At 45.2% G+C, this 19,750-nt stretch overlaps 1 protein-coding gene across 1 annotated transcript; it reads left to right on the top strand.

Annotated features, from left to right (window-relative positions):
• Positions 1-14,135: 14,135 nt before the first annotated feature.
• Positions 14,136-16,064, top strand: LOC311235440 (ATP-binding cassette sub-family G member 4-like; the record flags this gene model as incomplete). Its single annotated transcript, XM_084322903.1, has 1 exon — positions 14,136-16,064. One exon carries the CDS (start codon positions 14,136-14,138, stop codon positions 16,062-16,064), a length of 1,929 nt encoding a protein of 642 aa, XP_084179029.1.
• Between the last annotated feature and the right edge of the window lie 3,686 nt (positions 16,065-19,750).

The following is a 19,750-nucleotide window of genomic DNA, read 5'->3' as shown; positions in this document are numbered from 1 at the left end:
ATAGCAACTTATTTTTAACGGTGGGACATTTACTGAGGACCAGCACAACACACCTGTGTGGATATTATGATTTAACAAGTCTATCTGTCCAGGAGGATGACAACATTATTGCAGGTACTGTAAGCAGGCAGCCTAGCAGTTTCTAGCTTGGATGATAATAACTACTAATGTTATCACGCTAGCTTGGATGCTAACTAACGTAATTAAGCTTGTCATGGTTCATGGTGAGCTGTTTGTGTTATAACGAGACAGCAAATTAATGAATGAATGAAAACTTTATTTGGGTGAATCGCTTGGGTGACTGTCTGAGTGACCACCTGTCGGGAGTCAGAATCCCGAAAATGGAACGTGTGTCACGCATCAACAGAATAGTGGATTTCGACAGCATCCTCACGCAAATGAAGGATCGATTAGATCACAAAAGACTGCTGTTTGATGATATATATATATATTTTTTTATCTCAGTTGTTGTAAAACGAAAGCCTGCAGTGCTTAGCCTGGACCAGCCGAAGTGTAGTAGTTCTAACTTCACTCGGGACGAGAGACAAAAGCCAAGATATAATCTTTTTTTACATTAGTTCTTACCTTTTTATATGTTTTAAGAATACACAACCCTCTTAAATTATACTTTCCTTCTCTTGGTTGAAAGAGACATTGAATACAAGCTGGTAGGTTCTTACTCTTAGCACAAAAAATTATCTCCAAGGTTTTTATGTAAACCATATCTACACATTTTAATGTGCAGGATTATGAATAATGGATTTGTCGATTCAAGGTAACTAGCTTTATTTATTATTCTAATAGCTCTTTTCTGTAGTTTAATAATAGGATCTATATTTGTTTTATAAACATTCCCCCAGACCTCAACACAATATGACATGTATGGCACCACAAGTGAAAAATACAATATATGCAAACATTTCTGGTTTAACAGCTCCCTTGTTTTGTACAGAATGCCAACAGATTTGGCTAATTTACCTTTGATATATTGTATATGTGGCTTCCAACAGAGTTTGTGATCTATAATCACACCTAAGAATTTTGTTTCATATACTCTTTCAATTTAGGTTCCATTTAAATTCAGTTTAATTTCACAGTCGGTAGGAACACCACCAAATACCATACATTTTGTTTTGTTTTCATTAAGAGACAACTTATTCCTATCAAACCATTTCTTTAACTTTATCAATTCCCTTTCTACTGTTTTCAATAATTTTTTTGTCTTCCCCTGAACAAAGTAACGTTACTCAGAAGTTAAAACGGTAAGGTGTGGAGTGCCCCAAGGAAGTTGCCTTGGGCCTTTGCTCTATAGCCAGTGGTGCCCAACCAGTCGACCGTGATCGACCGGTAGATCGCGCGCTGGTTTCAAGTAGACCGCAAGATTATTTTGGAAAAGCATTGTTATGGGGTCTAGTTAGATCGAGGCGATCGGCCATCGCTTGCTTTTGTTTTCATGAATACCCGGATGTAGAGGAATGTGAAGCACTTTGCTTACAGACGCTGAACTTGATACTTGTGTCTGTCGTTATTCATGCCCAGGCCCGGACTGGCCATCGGGAGCACCGGGAGTTTTCCCGGTGGCCTGGCCTGCACATAAAAAAAATTAAATTATATAAAAAAAAGAAAAAAAAAATTATAATTTTTATTTTATTTTTTGCCAGGCCATTGTTTCTAGTTGTGGCGGTGGCACGGCGCGATAGTTAGATAACCTAGGTGGGTGGGGAACAACCAGGATTTCACTGTCTGTGACAGAGTTGGAGAACTATCTGACTCTCTCCCTCACACGGATCACACACACACATAATGGAGCCGTGCTGCCGTTTGTGATTGGTGGAGGCGGGACCAGGCGATGCAACTGATTGACAGCAGAGGCGGCGAATGGAATGGCAGATGGCACTCAGATGCAGAATAACAGCCAGGCAGTGAGCCAGGTAGTGAGGGACTCGGGAGAGATACAGTAGAGTGAAAGTCAATTAACGTTGATGTCAAGATGGACAGTGGAAGAAAGAGAAAGGGTGGAGGAGAGAGGGATAAAACAAAGAAAAAGAAAGGCCCTTACAGGAGATGCTGCTAAATCCAGCAACATTTATCAAATGTTTTCTTGCACCAAGGTCAAGGAACCAGCAGGTTAGTCAGTGATAAAAATAAACATGTGGATGTTAGCTAACGTTAAAAAATAGGGAAACAATGTCCAGGCACGCACTCCAGGTTTTTCCAAATTTATTGGCAGCCTGTAATCATATGACGTTTCGGTGTGAACACACCTTCTTCAGAATGGCTTGCATGAAGCATGAAGGGTAAGTGACCCTAGTAAATACAAGTCAAACAGGAAGTGACAACATAGGAAGTGACAACACATTCCCACAAGAGATCTGCAAAAAAGTACAAAATACCACTTACAAGCACAACCTTTTCAGAATTATGTAAATCAAAAAGAAGCATGTAAATAAAAATAAAAAAGAAACAGTAAATCACAAAGAGATATATCTATATATAGTTATATATATTTTATACAGAGTAGGCCTACATCTTAAACTCTAAACATAAACACTCATGACCCATATAAGCCATCTTTCAATTATAAAGAATGATATATGAAAATAGTAAACAATCGAGAAATGAAATAATCAAATGAAACAGGTCAAAACATTTTCCTCATTGAGGCCTCTAGGCTCTAGACAATCCAGAAAATGAATATAGAAGCATTCCCTTTGTAGCAAGAGCCTGTCTCTGTCGCCGCCTCTTGGTGGTCTCAAGACCTGCTCTATACCCATGTATTTTAAGCCAGAAATATCATGTCCTAACTTATTAAAGTGCCTTGCAACTGAAGACTTCTCGTCATTTCTTCTTATAGAACATTTGTGCTCCGAAATTCGATTTTTAAAACGTCTTCTTGTTTTTCCAACATAGTAAAGGTTGCAAGGACATTTAAGCAAGTAAACAACAAAATCAGAATTACAGGTAATCCGGCCTCTAACAGCGATACTCCTACCTGTACTTGGTTGTAAATCAAATTTCTCTTTAATCATGCCATGACATTGGGTACAAGACAAACATGGAAAATTGCCATTTGGAATATTAGCCATAAAATGGGTCAATTTTTTGGGAAAATCTGTTTTAACTAACTGGTCCCTTAAGTTAGGTTGCCGTTTGTAGAAGTATTTGGGTGGTTCCTGGAACACACCTCCGATCTTAGGATCTGACTTTAAAATGTACCAGTATTTGTTCACAATATCACGCATATCTCTAGAAATAGGGCTGAAGGTGGACACTAATGCTACTGAGTTGCTTTTTACTTTGTCTTTATGTGTAAAAAGGGATTGTCTGTTTATCTGTTTAGTTTTATTAAGAGAATTCTCAATAAGGGCCTCACTATATCCTCTAGATCTAGGTTCCAAATTTAGCGAGCCACTGGTTAAAAATGGGATGATCAGACAGGCCTGGTCGTATATGGTAGTCTAGTTTGCTCCTCTCACTGGCCTGTGGTTGGAGGCCGATATAGCCATGCATGCACATTAGGTCCCACAGGTCATCAGGTCAATGTATTTCTGGGCTTGGCGTGGTCACTCGACCCACTACTGGCCACATTCCAGATACCTATGCACTCATGAGAGGAGCTGGATATAAAATATTAGACTTTAATGAACTGAATATACCTATCACTCGGTATCAGTCAAATATAAAAGTTTTTTAAGCAGGCAGAACAGTTGTTACCTAAAATGCATTACGACAGTGGACCTTTGGCTCGAGCCTGCAGTTCCTACTCGGGGAACGCTGTGAGGATTGGTCCGATTCCGCACGCTTCAAGGTACCAATTACCTTCGCGCACCTGAAGTGAGTTCTAATCAGCTCGGTGGAGCCCTTATATACTCTGGTGTTCCTAACGTTCTGTGTCGGGTCGTTTTGGATTACCACTGGCTGCTGCTTGTTTCCTCCCGTGTTGTACCTCGTCTTGGTGAGTTTTGGAACATACTTTTTTTGGATACTCTGTTTTTCTCGCATTTTCCTGGACTCGGGACCTTTCTGTTTTTTGTATGTTTGGGTAACACTGAAGAGGAGCCACTTGTGTTGTTACTGACTCAGCTAAACAATTCTGGACTGCCTCGTTTGCCATACGCCCGTTTGTTGACATTTCTCTCTCCCTCTGTTCCTTCCCGAGCGGACCTCCAAGTAGCTGCAGAGCCGCAGAGTCAGAGGCGCAACGCTACAGTGCCGTCTCTGCTCTGAGCAAGCTGCGGAGCCGCAGACAACTCTGCTCAAGAACATTCTCCCTTTGTGCTTTAGTTGTTTTGCTCATTTCTGTTTTGTAAATAAATACGCCCTGGTTTTTGGCTAACTCTGAACTACCTGTCTGTGCCGTGCTATTGGGGTTGTTGATAAACCATAACATTACGACCCGACCATGTCAACCCCAGCCGACACAGACAGAGTTAGGGCAGCGTTGGCGGTCCAGATCCAGTTGACCAACGACCACACCCAACAGTTAGGTGCGGCTGCGGCTGCTGTGCAGGACCTCCGGGCCCAGGTCCAGCTTATTCTGGATTCCCTTGACACTCTGGCCACCCAGCAGACTACCCAGGGTAATCAGCAGGCTGATATTCTGCACCAGCTACAGGCTCTCAGTGCAGCATTTGACACCCTGCTTTTAACCCCACCTGTGCCAGGAGTCCCAGCCAGATCACCACCCGCCGCCGCGACAGACCCCGCACCTCCCGACCTCGCACCTCGGGAGCCCCGTCTCTCCGAACCAGTTTGTTCGACGGTAACTTCGAGGATTGTGCCACATTCATCATGCAATGTGAGTTGGTTTTCATTCATCAACCCAGCCGATTTACGTCAGAGGGAGCCCGATTAGCTTACATGACTAACCTGCTCACAGGCCAAGCAGCACAGTGGGTTACTGCTTCCTGGTCTATGAGGGCCGATTTTTGTTTCTCCTACCCAGACTTCGTGGCAGAGCTCCGAAGGGTTTTCCACCTCCCAGCTCGTGGCGAGGACCCGGGAGCTCGGTTGGGCACCTTCCGGCAGGGCAGTGGCAGCGTCATCGACTACGCGCTGGAGTTCAGACTGGCCGCAACCGAGAGCGGTTGGAATGATCGGGCGCTTCATCTCACCTTCCTGAAGGGGCTCAACGACGCTGTAAGGGACCAGCTCGCGACCCGAGAGGAGCCCGATTCTCTCGAGGGCCTAATCAGCCTCACCATTCGCATCGACGGACGCCTCCGGGAGAGGAGGCGTGAGGGAGCACGACTGGGACCCCCAGAGGTTCCCCAGACCCCCCGTACTCATGACTGTTCTGCTGACCGTCCTGCCCCCTCCGCGACTGGTGGCTTTTTTCCCTCCCGAGCTGTGTCCAGGGAGGAACCCATGCAGCTGGGACGCACCCGCCTTAGCCCGGCCGAACGGGAGTCCAGGCTCAGGTCCTGCCTTTGTCTCTACTGCGGCCGGGATGGACACCGTATCTCCAATTGCCCTACCCGGCCAAGAGGACCAGGCTCGCCGGGACCCGGGGGATCCTGGAGAGCCGTTTTTCCTGTTCCCACACCCGTGCACCACCTAACCGTCTGACGAGCGTCACCCTAGCCTGGGCGGACCAGCGGGCGACGGTGGTGCACTCATTGACTCTGGTGCTGATGGGAGTTTCCTGGATGTTGAGTTTGCCACCCAGGCCAACATTCCACTTGAGGACCTCGAGAGGCCCTTGGAGGTTTACGCGCTGGATCATCACCGCCTGGCTGACATCACTCAACGCACCTGTCCTGTCCTCCTCACCATTGCTGGTAACCACATTGAGAGACTCCAGTTCTTTATTACCAGATCCCCTCTTGTCCCAGTAGTCCTGGGTCGGCCCTGGCTCACGCTGCATGAGCCCCACATCGCCTGGTCCTCCGGCACCATCAGGGGGTGGAGCTCCTCCTGTCATGCCCAGTGTCTTCAGGCGGCGTCCAGTCCTTCGCCCCGGGGTTCCCCTTGTGCGCCTTTCTCCGGGCCTCTGTCCCTGTCTCCAGCCCCCCTCACCGGGCCCCTGTCCCCGTCTCCAGTCCCCCTCGCTGGGCCCCTGTCCCCGTCTCCAGCCCCCCTCTCCGGGCCTCTGTCCCTGTCTCTAGCCCGCCTTTCCGGGCCTCTGTCTCTGTCCCCCTCTCCAGTGCCCCTGATCGCCGACTTCCATCGGTCCCATCCGGGGAAGCCGAGGCCGGGCAGGTCGCCGGGTGGCTCCCGTGGAGGGGCGGGTACTGTGAGGATTGGTCCGATTCCGCACACTTCAAGGTACCAATTACCTTCGAGCACCTGAAGTGAGTTCTAATCAGCTCGGTGGAGCCCTTATATACTCTGGTGTTCCTAACGTTCTGTATCGGGTCATTTTGGATTACCACTGGCTGCTGCTTGTTTCCTCCCGTGTTGTACCTCGTCTGTTTTTCTCCAGGACGTCTATGGAAGTCGCCGCTGTTGCTATTCTCTGCCATCCGTTGGATCTCTGCCTCGTAGACCGCTTTGCGCAATTGCGCCTTGGTGAGTTTTGGAACGTACTTTTTTTGGATACTCTGTTTTTCTCGCATTTTCCTGGACTCAGGACCTTTCTGTTTTTTGTGTGTTTGGGTAACACTGAAGAGGAGCCGCTTGTGTTGTTACTGACTCAGCTAAACAATTCTGGACTGCCTCGTTTTCCATACGCCCGTTTGTTGACATTTCTCTCTCCCTCTGTTCCTTCCCGAGCGGACCTCCAAGTAGCTGCAGAGCCGCAGAGTCAGAGGCGCAACGCTACAGTGCCGTCTCTGCTCTGAGCAAGCTGCGGAGCCGCAGACAACTCTGCCCAAGAACATTCTCCCTTTGTGCTTTAGTTGTTTCGCTCATTTCTGTTTTGTAAATAAATACGCCCTGGTTTTTGGCTAACTCTGAACTACCTGTCTGTGCCGTGCTATTGGGGTTGTTGACAAACCATAACAAACGCGCTACCTGCTCCTCTCATCATTACACAACGTGAACGAGCAACGGCGTGTCCTGTGTTTGATTCTTCACTTCCCCTATGCAGGTAAGGTCTGTGTACGTTTTGATAGTTCATTTTTCGTTTCAAATGGAAATACAAAAAAACGGAAGAAAAAACTGAAATACGAGGTGTTTTCCTATTTCCGTTTGAAACCAAAATCGAAAAACCGAGGGAAAACTGAAATACAGAGCTGTTTTTCGTATTTTGGTGTTAGAATCAAATGAAAAAAAGGAGTAAATAATGGCAGATTTTGGTCCGTGTACGTTTTGATAGTTGGTTTTTAGTTTTTGATGTGAAGAATGGAGAACGGAACCACGTGACAAGTACGTTTTTCAATGTAAAAGCCATGCACGATCTAACGTTAACGAATATGTATAACGTTATGAATAAATACATAAATACATGCATACAGATCTATACCAGGGTAACGTTATGATACATACATTTTTAGTTTTTTGTGCATTTCATTTAGACATGATCTTTTATGTGAAGTAATAGCCTAATAATATGGAAATAGCCTGTGTGGTCTGTCCCAAATAGTGTTGTCTAAACGCACGTTACCCAACAGATATCCTAGTTCAGTGGTCGGCAATAGGCGGCTCGCAGGCCGAAATAGGTCCGCCAGCAATAATATCTGCCTGTCAGATTATTTTGAGAATATGATTTGTGATGAAGACTCGCTTTATTGTATCGGAATCGGGAGGTAAAGTTAGAAAGATATTCACACATCCCTTCCGCAATCGGACTGTATTGCTCTCTCAAGAACTGCTGCAGCTGCAGTCTCCCCCAGATTTGATTCTACTCTGAGTGCTTTTGCAGTAAGTTTGGCGATATTACTTTTATCTTAACTGTGTTCAGTGAAAAATAACTGCATTATTGTGTGCTTATACTGCAGTTTGGTATGTAAATGTGCTATATACGTCAACTAACATTAAGATAAATATTCATGAATATTCGTTAGCGTGTACTTAATTTAACTCTGGAGAGTGTGCAAGTGGAATCGTACGGTTGCTGTGTCTGTTTCAGACCTATATTGACCATATTGATCAAATTGTTTACACTGCCTGTGTTGTCTTTTACTACCTGTATACTGTGTTGTTTTACTACCTGTACCCCTCCCCCCCCTCCCCCCCATGCTGCTATGATGCCTGAATTTCCCCAAGGGGATCAATAAAGGAATATCTTATCTTATCTTATCTTATAACCAGTTATTTATTATTTCGATGTAAAAAAAAAATCTAGCGCCAAAACGAACAGACCAATTGCGTGCTTTGGTACTGAATGACGTTGTGCGAGTCAGCCAATCAAAAGCATGCTTATTGGGTGAACAGGAAGTAGTAAAAAAAAGCATGCGGTTGACGGCGGCGGGACACAGAGGAAAAAAGTAATTGTACATTGTTTGATCCGCTAAATTTCCATTCTAAAGTACGACAGTGAAGTTTGAACGTGCCTTTCGTCCTGCTAATGTTGCTAATAAACATTTGAAATCATTTTAAAAAAATCACTGAGCTAGCCTTGGCTAAAATGGCTGCTTCCGCATTTTACAGTAGGAGCTCTGTGATTGCTGGGCGCACCAAACATGTGACAAAGCAGCCAGCAATCAGCGCTCCTACTGTAAAATGCGGAAGCAGCCATTTTAGCCAAGGCTAGCTCAGTGATCTTTTTTACTTGTTTATAAAAATTATTTCAAATGTTTATTAGCAACACCGAGCTTTCAAACCCTGCCGCGTGTGTGTGTGTGAAACCCTAATGGAACGCTGGGTACCTTTTGAAATTTATATCTGATATATTTTGGACCCACTGCTAGCTTTTAAGCAGTGCTTGGTGGTGCAAATTAACCTGGCTACTACGGAGCAATAAGTGGCTGCGTATTCGAGCTCCTGGCTTGCATCACAGTCACGAAAGGAGCTAAGTCTCAGACTGCACTGGTCCTGCTAATGTTGAATGAATGAATGAAAACTTTATTTAACAGATTGCAGAATGGTACAATACAGTATGGCTCAATACACACAATTGTTAAGGGGATGCAGACCAGAGAAAGACGTTTTTGTCTTGTTTACATCAGGGTCCCCCATTTTCAATTCATAGTGACATTTATGACATACACATGACATCATGACATTTATGGCATAGGGACATACATGACATACAGATAGTATAGTTAGACGTTTGGTTATGCTGGTATCTTATAATGAACAATATAACAATAATATAATAATGAACTCTCTTGATATTGATCAAAATGTAGAATTATGCAAGGGTTTCACCCTGCACATTGCAATGCAGCACATTAATCAGGACCCCCCCCCCCCCTTTTTTTCGTTCTTTTTCCAGAATCACGTACCAGTTTCAAGACGGCAGCATTGAAGCAAAGACCTGTTCTAGCCAAGTAAATAGGCACAATTTATGTACCATTACATTGACTACAGCACCTCATCACTCTAAGATGTCATCTTATTCTCTGGCTAAAAGTCGTAGAGTCAACAAATTAGTGAGAGAGATAGAGCAGGCTATCCTCACTGATTATAAGTTAATTGTTGCTGCTAATTCAAGGACAAACCGTCACTCTTTAGAGAACACAGATCCTGTCACAGCCTCTACTGAGTGCCTGCTAGATTTACCAAAGACATCAGACTTGCCACTAGATTTACCAACTACATCAGACTTGCCACTAAACAGACCACTAACTATCAGTGATCAGAGTGAAAATATTGACTCACCAGGTGAGTCAGATGCACATTTTGAAAGTATAGCTGGGGATGACGAAATTGAACCTGAACATGTCTTTGACAGTGATGAGCATAATGAAGATTTCCCCATGACAAATTTAAAATATTGGGCAACATCCTATTCGGTCTCTCTGGTTGCACTATCATCTTTGCTGTCCATTTTGAAGGATCTGTCCAGAGATGTGGAGTTAATCAAGAACGAGTTGGCTGAGGGCAACATGACACCGGGTGGGACCAGGGGACACGGAGTGGCCACCACAACCACTATGCTCCCCTTCCAGCTGCCAATCGCCAGTGAACAAGACTTCAATGAGGCAGAATCATTACTGATGGAGCAATCAGTCCGTCAAAAGATGGTAATTTATTGAACTGCATTCATTTATCAAATGTAGATCATTTCAGTGTGGTCTTGTTAGTTTTTCCTCAGGGGAAAAATTTGTTTAGTAGTAGGGGAGGGTGAACAAACAGCCAAAAAGGACAGGCACATCTATATACCTATATAGGCTGGATTAAAGTCATAAATGTGTTTAGCACTTTCTAGTTCAAAACGTGTCACAGAGCTTGTATATCTGCTATTTATGAAACGTTTTGAAATTGTTCAAATATACCGTTTACATATGGACAGGAGGGTTAATGTGGTTAAACATAACGACTGGCATGAACACTATGGGCTGGAATATCAGTGCATGCATAAAGTGTGTATAAACAAGTTGGTTGCTCTGTGTTCATAAAATAAATGTTATGCTGTTTCTAACGCAGGGCCTTCATTTTCTTCTCTCTGATTTAGATTTCTCGTCTGGCTTTGGTAGGAGGCACCAATTCAGAGAACCTGATCAGACTGATGTTGAAAACTGCTATGACCAACGCCCTGGCCAGTGGGTTCAACTGGGCTGGAAAGAAAGACAAGTGTTGTTCAGAAAGCAAGAAGCCATTCAAGCACACAACACTACAAGCCTGCATGTTTGGTGAGCTTCCTCCCCTGCAAACTACTTCATAGGTTAAGTTTAGGTAGTGAGGCATGACTGTCTGCTGGTGATTCAGAATATAATTATTTGTTGTTGCAAAAACTTTAAAAAAGTGTTATGTTGGAATAAAGTGATGAAAGTGCAACCTATAAGAAATGGACAACGTAATTGGTGAGCTTTAGAGGTGCATGGATACACATTGTATTGCCTAGATGCATGGTGTCAGGCTAGGCAATTGCTTCTCTTTCCTGTCCAGTCTAACTGGATGCTGACTGTAGCTTGTTACTGTAGACCAGTGGTCACCAACCTTTTTAAGCCCAAGATCACTTTTATTTTTTTTTGGTGAAGGCAAGATCTACCTATTGAAGCGTTGAGAAAAAAAGACAGCCAAGATTGTACTTTAAACTAAATGACTTTTATTTGCCTGTATTCTAATTACATGCAATGCTTTGGTCCAACATTAAAACGTCAAAGTAGAACTGTAATATGTACTTTCTCAATCAGTGCTAAGTGCAGTCATCTTATGCAGCATCACTTTTCACATCAAAACAAAAGTAGAACTGTAATGTGGACTTTCTCATATTATTAACATTGACAAACATATTTACAATTAGCATTTTATAAAGTAGAACTGTAATGTGTACTTTCTCAGTCAGTGCTAAGTGCAGTCATATTATGCAGCATCACCTTTCACATCAAAACAAAAGTAGAACTGTAATGTGGACCTTCTCCTATTAATTAACATTGCCAAACATATTTACAATTAGCATTTTATAAAGTAGAACTGTAATATGTACTTTCTCAGTCAGTGCTAAGTGCAGTCCTCTTATGCAGCATCACTTTTCACATCAAAACAAAAGTAGAACTGTAATGTGGACCTTCTCCTATTAATTAACATTGCCAAACATATTTACAATTAGCATTTTATAAAGTAGAACTGTAATGTGTACTTTCTCAGTCAGTGCTAAGTGCAGTCCTCTTATGCAGCATCACTTCTCACATCAAAACAAAAGTAGAACTGTAATGTGGACCTTCTCCTATTAATTAACATTGCCAAACATATTTACAATTAGCATTTTATAAAGTAGAACTGTAATGTGTACTTTCTCAGTCAGTGAGAATCAATCAATCAATCCCGCAAGGGGAGAAACAGCTGTGTAGCTACAGAGCTGCAGACGTAGGAGCCATACTCTGATTGGATTTGCAAGGCTGCCAATCATTCAACCTCTGTGTATTGGATGTCAAGGGCTGTCAATCATTAAATCCTCCATTCAATGGCAAGAGTTTAACTGCACAGACCGTGCTTAGATGACATTAATAGCCTATTTTGATTGGCTATTATTTATTATTTATTTAACAATGGGTCAACCTGTGCAGATACTCTGCACGAATAATTACTGCAGGCAATACTGCAGTGCAGGCCTGCTCAGAGCTGGCAATTTTGGCAATTTTTGAAGAAAAAAAAACGATTTGCATGTAATTTCTTTGCAATGGAATGCTTTTTTTGTTTTTGGTCAACAAAGTCGACTATACAAATCCTTCGTTTTTATTCTTTAATAAAAACGTTTTATTATTATTAGTGTGGGTGACGCACACTATTGTAATCTATACTATTTATTTATTATTTATTCCGCCGATTTTTGTCCAGTAACTCCTGCCAGAGCTTTCACACCACACACAAGTGTAAGGTATCAAAACGACCAGCTTGCTCCAATGCAAGTTGCTGTTACTTTTTGGAAAGTTTCACCACACCGTTTGGCTACAAATCGGCTTCAAACTGGAAATTTTGGTCCATAAGGAATGAATGGCAGAACATTTGTGATGTCACAGTATGATGTCATAATAAACATTCTAGATTCTAGAACATTTGTGATGTCACAGTATGATGTCATAATAAAACATTCTAGAACATTTGTGATGTCACAATATGATGTCATAATAAAACATTCTAGAACATTTGTGATGTCACAGTATGATGTGATAATAGAACATTCTAGAACATTTGTGATGTCACAATATGATGTCATAATAGAACATTCTAGAACATTTGTGATGTCACAGTATGATGGCATAATAGAACATTCTAGAACATTTGTGATGTCACAGTATGATGTCATAATAGAACATTCTAGAACATTTGTGATGTCACGTATGATGTCATAATAGAACATTCTAGAACATTTGTGTACAGTATATATTCAACAATTCTTTCTGGAATCAGGGGCTCTGGAGGTGTACACTGATGGCTCTGTGGATCCTGAAAGTGGGAGGGCAGGATTTGGGTGGTGGGTGCCTTGGTTAGGGATCGGTAAGGGACAAAGAATATCCGATGGCAGCTCAGTATTTGTGACAGAGTTGCTTGCCATCCTCTGGGCATTGTGGTGGGTGGAGGAAGTGGGACCAAGCCAGGTGATTATATGCTCTGACTCGGCTGCTGCACTGATGGCTCTGAGTGCAGGTGGGTCTAAAGCTCGCCCTGATCTCATTCAGGAAATAATGTTGGTTTTATATAGGATTGCGAAGGCAGGCTGGTCAGTGGAGTTTTGTTGGGTCCCGGGACACGCTGGGATTGCGGGGAATGAGATGGCTGACTCCCTTGCCAAACAGAGCCTGGGAAGGGAGGAAGAGATAGGTATTTCAATGGGAAGAGTAGAACTCAGAGATAAGATAAAGAAAGGAGTTGAGGCTGAGTGGCAGGATGAGTGGGAAAGGGGGACCAAGGGAAGGCACTATTTCTCTCTGCAGCCTCGGGTCAAGATCAAGGTGGAGGGATATGGGTCAAGGAGTGATAGGGTGAAGATGTGTAGACTGAGGCTGGGGCACTGTGGGTTGAACAGTAGCTTGTTCATTGTGGGCAAACATCCAGATGGGGTGTGTGAATGTGGAGAGACTGAAACTGTCGGGCATGTCTTCCTAAAATGTGAAAGGTATAGGAAAGAGAGGGAAATCTTTTATAAAAGTCTGGTAGAGCTGGGAGTATCTTCCTTCTCTCTTAAATCATTCTTTGGCATGGATAATGAGAACCACCAGTTGATCACAGAGGCAGTGCTGACATTTCTGCATGCTTCAGAGTTGTACCAGAGGATATAGCGTTAGTGTATGTATTAGTATTGGACAGGCAAGAGGAGCAGAGAAGAAGGAGAAAGTGTGAGTTGAAGAGGCCTAAAGATGGAACACCACTAGTGTAGTATAAGAAATGAGGAGGGAAGAAATACGCCAAGAAAGAAGAAGAAGAAGAAGAAGAAGAAGAAGAGATCATCAAAAGAAGTGCGGAGGGCAGTAATACGCCACGATGCGTCTACTCTGCCGGAAATTCAAAAGAAGAAGAAGAAGAAGAAGAAGATCTCAGATCTCAGAAGTCAAGTGAAGATATCACTTGTTGTTTCCGGCTACGATTGGACCAGACCCGTACACACCACCCAAAACAAGATTCAGCCAAGAGCGACATCTGCCGACATGGCTGAGAGTTCTCTGGAGCCGCCAGGGCCGGTAGCCTCCGTAACCATCCCCATGGAAGAGACCCCCAACTCCACCCAGGAGCCCCTGCTCACACACCTCAAGAAGGTGGAGAACCACATCACGGAGGCCCAGCGCTTCTCCCACCTGCCCCGCCGCTCCGGCGTGGACCTGGAGTTCATTGAACTCTCCTACACCATCCGCCAGGGCCCCTGCTGGCGGAGAAGAGGCTACAAAGAGCTGCTCAAGTGTGTCTCTGGGAGATTCAACAACAGGGAGCTGGTTGGCATCATGGGGCCCTCTGGAGCTGGGAAGTCCACCCTGATGAACATCCTGGCTGGATACAGGGAGACGGGGATGAAGGGTCAGATCCTGGTGAACGGACAGGCGCGCAACCTGAGGAACTTCAGGAAGATGTCCTGCTACATCATGCAGGACGACATGCTGCTGCCTCACCTGACCACGCGGGAGGCCATGATGGTCTCAGCTAATCTGAAGATGAACGAGAGCATGAAGGTGAAGAAGGAACTCGTGGATGAGATCCTGATCGCTCTGGGTCTTCAGGAGTGTGCCCAGACCAGGACCATCTCCCTGTCAGGAGGGCAGTGTAAGAGACTGGCCATCGCCCTGGAGCTGGTCAACAACCCCCCTGTCATGTTCTTCGATGAGCCCACCAGTGGTCTGGACAGTGCGTCCTGCTTCCAGGTGGTGTCTCTCATGAAGTCTCTGGCTCTGGGAGGAAGGACAATCATCTGCACCATCCACCAGCCCAGCGCCAAGCTCTTCGAGATGTTTGACAAGCTCTACATCCTCAGTCAGGGCCAGTGTATATACAAGGGTACAGTCCCTTACCTCATACCCTACCTGAATAACCTGGGCCTTCACTGTCCCACCTATCACAACCCTGCTGACTTCATCATGGAGGTGGCGTCAGGGGAGTACGGGGACATGAACCCGGTGCTGTTCAAGGCCATCCAGGGCGGTCTGTGCTCAGAAGGGGACAAGAAGAACTCCAGCGACAAAAGCGACTCCTGTCACTCCCAGTGTCACAGCGACACCATTGAGGGCACCATTGAGAAACACAGCTTTGCCACGAGTACCTTCAAACAGTTCTGCATCCTCTTCAAAAGGACCTTCATTACTATACGCAGGGACATGGTGTTGACTCACTTCAGGGTGATGTCCCACCTGTGCATCGGGGTCCTGATTGGCTTGCTGTATCTGAACATCGGCAACGACGCCAGCAAGGTCTTCAACAACACGGGCTTCCTCTTCTTCTCAATGATGTTCCTCATGTTCGCCGCCCTGATGCCCACCGTCCTCACCTTTCCGCTGGAGATGTCTGTGTTCCTGAGGGAACATCTGAACTACTGGTACAGCGTGAATGCCTACTACCTGGCCAAGACCATGGCCGACATACCATTCCAGGTCTTATGTCCCATCATGTACTGCAGTATAGTGTACTGGATGACAGACCAGCCTCCCGAAACGCATCGCTTCCTGCTCTTCATGGCTCTCTGCACTTCCACCGCCCTGGTAGCCCAGTCCCTGGGTCTGCTCATAGGGGCCGCGTCCCCCTCGCTGCAGGTGGCGACGTTCGTGGGTCCGATCACGGCCATCCCAGTGTTGCTGTTCTCCGGCTTCTTCATCAACTTCGACACCATTCCCAAATACCTGCAGTGGAGCTCCTACACCTCCTACGTGAGGTACGGCTTCGAGGGGCTGATCCTGTCCATCTACGATAACCGCACCGAGCTGCATTGCCCCACGCCGCCGTGTACGTTCCAGAAGCCGGAGGAGATGCTGCACATGCTGGATGTGGAGGACGCCAAGCTGTACGTGGACTTCATCGCGCTCGGCGTCTTCTTCCTGGTGCTGCGCCTGGCCACATACCTGGTGCTGCGCTGCAAGGTCAAGTTGGAGCGCTGACGGGGGAGGAGAGACGTCGGCGGTTCGAGCCCTGCGTGTGTAAGAGCCAAAGCTATATATATTTCCGTTATTGTATTACATGAATGTTTAATATTGATTGGATTTAGATAAAGTCATTGAACCGTCGTATTTGTCATAATAGGGCATTTTGGAACCTAGAACCTTCTAGAGCGGTGTGGTGATGTCATAATAGACTTTCAGAACATAGAACATTCTAGAACCACCGTATGACATCATGATAGAACGTTCTGGAACATTCGTGATGGCACTGTATGATGTCATAAACGAACCTTCTAGAACAGGTGTAATTCTTTTGAAAGTTGTAATTCTTTTGAAAGGTGTAATTCTTTTGAAAGTTGCAAATCTGTGTCTCTCTCTCTCTTTTCTCTCTCCCTCTCTCGCCCCCCCCCCCCTCTTCTCTCTCTCTCTCTCACCTCTCTAACTGTTGTTTAGTTTTCTTATGATGTGTTTAATGGTTGGTAATCGACAGGTATGGTCCATAATGAACTGTTGTGTTGACATATTTAAATGTCAAAAGAGGGGTTGATAGGTATATTCAGTTCATTAAGGTCTAATATTTTATATCCAGCTCCTCTCATGAGTGCATAGGTCTCTGGAATGTGGCCAGTAGTGGGTTGAGTGACCACGCCAAGCCCAGAAATACATTGACCTGATGACCTGTGGGACCTAATGTGCATGCCTGGCTATATCGGCCTCCGGCCACAGGCCAGTGAGAGGAGCAAACTAGACTACCATATACGACCAGGCCTGTCTGATCATCCCATTTTTAACCAGTGGCTAGCTAAATTTGGAACCTATTTAAGCCATGATTGTGTCATCATTCTGGAGCCTTGCAGCCCCCATGGAGGGCTGTGGTCTCCAGGACTGTTCCTCGTTCTCTGTGTGTTCCTGTCAATAAATACCATCGATTGACTTCACCTTCGTCTCCTGAATATCTGTCAAGCTGGCTCATCATATCAATCCAAAGAACTCAGTTTTTAAACTATCACGAGCCTCGCCCATCGGAAGTAGCCCCGTAACTCCAACAGGGGATTCCTGCAGAGCCGGAGATAAAAGCGTCAGCTAAATTACTAAATGTAAATGTAAATGCACTAGTGCTTGGTAAACTCATAAGCCACAAATGCGGTCCATCCGCATATCTGGCAACCCAAATTAGTTCCTGCGCATGCGCACTGGTACCAACCAGCGGTGGGTTCAATAGTATATAGCTGCAGGACCGCAGAGCAATGTGAGCGGTGCTCTCAGGGCCGCGCGCCACCCACCCAATGGCTGAATTGGAGTATTGCACTGTGCGCTGTATTGCACTGTGCGCTACAAACAGGCCAGAGGATGTACATACTGTATGAGTAAATTAACTATACTCTGGGATAGAAATGTCCGCCTTTTGTACATATTCTCTGCTTCGGAGTGGTTATGCTTTGGCCCTCTTTCGAAGTGGGTTATGCTTAGAGTTATGGTTAGGGTTAGGTCTTCGCTGTACGTGGGCTAGCCAATCGGAGAGCGTCTTCGCAAACTGCGGCTACGGAAAAAAATCACACCTCACAGCAGGGGCGTCAGAGCGCCGGTCCTCAGAGCGCCGGTCCTCAGAGCGCCGGCCCTGAGAGCGCCGCTCGCATTGCTCTGCGGTCCTGCAGCTGCATGCTTCTCGGTGGGTTTCGCAAGCTCTCCCAACCAGCGGTTTGATTAATTGATTGAACATTTTATTAACAGATTGCAGAATGGGTACAATACAGTACAGCTCAATACACACAATTGTTAAGGGGATGCAGACCAGAGAAAGACTTTCGTCTTGTTTACATCAGGGTCCCCCATTTTCAATTAATCATAATAACATATATGAATGAATGAATGAATGAAAACTTTATTTAACAGATTGCAGAATGGGTACAATACAGTACGGCTCAATACATACAATTGTTAAGGGGATGCAGACCTGAGAAAGACGTTTGTCTTGTTTCCATCAGGGTCCCCCATTTTCAATTCATATAGACATTTATGACATACATAACATACATGACATTTATGGCATAGGGACATATAGGTATTTAGTACTGATACATTTGTGACATAGGCGGTATTCAAATATACAGTACTGTTACCCCTAGATCCTGACAGAGTATATACATATGATGGGGAGGGGACTGTACATTAGGAGGGGGTGGGTGGGTGGGAGGGGAATATACATACGGCGGGGAGGGAATATATACATGCGGTGGGGAGGAGACTGTCTATTAGGAGGTGGTGGGGGTTTTGGGCATTTACGGTGGCCAGTTTCGAATTGCAGCCTCCCGTAGGTGCTCTTTAAGGGCGGTTTTGAATGTGGGCAGGGATTCACATTCCTTTACAGCTTTGGGTAGGGCGTTCCACATTGTTGTGGCATAATTGCGAAACGTGTTTAGTCCCTTGTTTGAGCCGAATCTGGGTTTAACATGATTTGTTGAGCTTCCTCTGGTGTAGTGGTTGTGGTATTCACTGACCTTTGGGAAGTATTTTGACATGTACATGGGCACCCCGGTCGTATAGTGTATCTTGTAGACCAGGCCCATTGCAAGTTGCTGTACTCTGTCGTCTACTCTAAGCCATCCTAGGTTGGCAAAGTGGGCAGGGGTGAGGTGGGTTCTGGGGTTCAGGTCAAGTAGTAGTCTGACCAGTTTGTTTTGTGATGTTTGTAATTTTGTTTTAAGCGCCTTTGAGGTGCTTTGGTACCATGAGGTGCACGCATAGTCATAGTACCCTTGAATGAGTGCTCCTGCCAGAGTCCTCAGGGTATTCTTGTTTACCAGAGAGGAGATCCGGTACAAGAATCTAGTTCGTTGGTTGACTTTTTTTATTACATTGGATGCCATTTTGTCACAGGAAAGATTTGCCTCTAGGATGGAACCCAGGTAGGTAATTTCATCTTTCCTTGTGACAATATTGTCACCCACTGTAACTGAGAAGCCGTCGGTCTTGCTGAGTTTGTTATTTGAACCGAAGAGAATGGACTCTGTTTTGCCCATGTGTAATGATAGTTTGTTATCAGCGAGCCATATGCAGATTTTGCCTAGTTCCGTGCTGAGGGTTTTTTCAACCTGCAATTTGTTCTTGTCAGAGACCAGCAGGGCTGAGTCGTCCGCAAACAGGAACAAGTTGCAGTCACAGGCTGACGACATGTCATTTGCATAAATTAGGAAGAGTAGCGGTCCTAGTATGCTTCCTTGTGGAACACCACAGCTCACTGTGAGGGGGGGGGATAGAGTACCGTTTACCTCTACCATCTGTTCTCTCCCCTCCAGGTAGGATTGCATCCAGCTCACTGATAGGCTATCAAAACCAATTGCTTTTAGCTTGTCCATTAGAATGGAGTGATTGACAGTGTCGAAGGCCTTTTGTAGGTCCAGCATGACCATGCCGCAGTATTTGCCAGCGTCCACCTCTTGTTTGATGTGGTCGTTCAAATAGAGGAGGCATGTGTCAGTGGAGTGGGACGTTCTGAAGCCAGATTGGAATTCGTAGATTAGGTTTTTTTCCGCCAGGTACTTTTCGACCTGTTCGTAGACTATTTTCTCCATGACTTTCGAGATGGAGGTAAGAATAGAAACAGGGCGGTAGTTGCCTGGGTCTAATTTGCTGCCCTTTTTGTGTAGAGGGGTCACTCTCGCAATTTTGAAGTCCTTGGGGACGTG

This window comes from Notolepis coatsorum (assembly GCF_963971535.1).
Source record: "Notolepis coatsorum genome assembly, chromosome: 10".
Lineage (NCBI taxonomy): Eukaryota > Metazoa > Chordata > Actinopteri > Aulopiformes > Paralepididae > Notolepis > Notolepis coatsorum.
The sequence above is the reverse complement of the archived record's forward strand: the minus strand, read 5'-3'. Positions and strand labels throughout refer to the sequence as shown.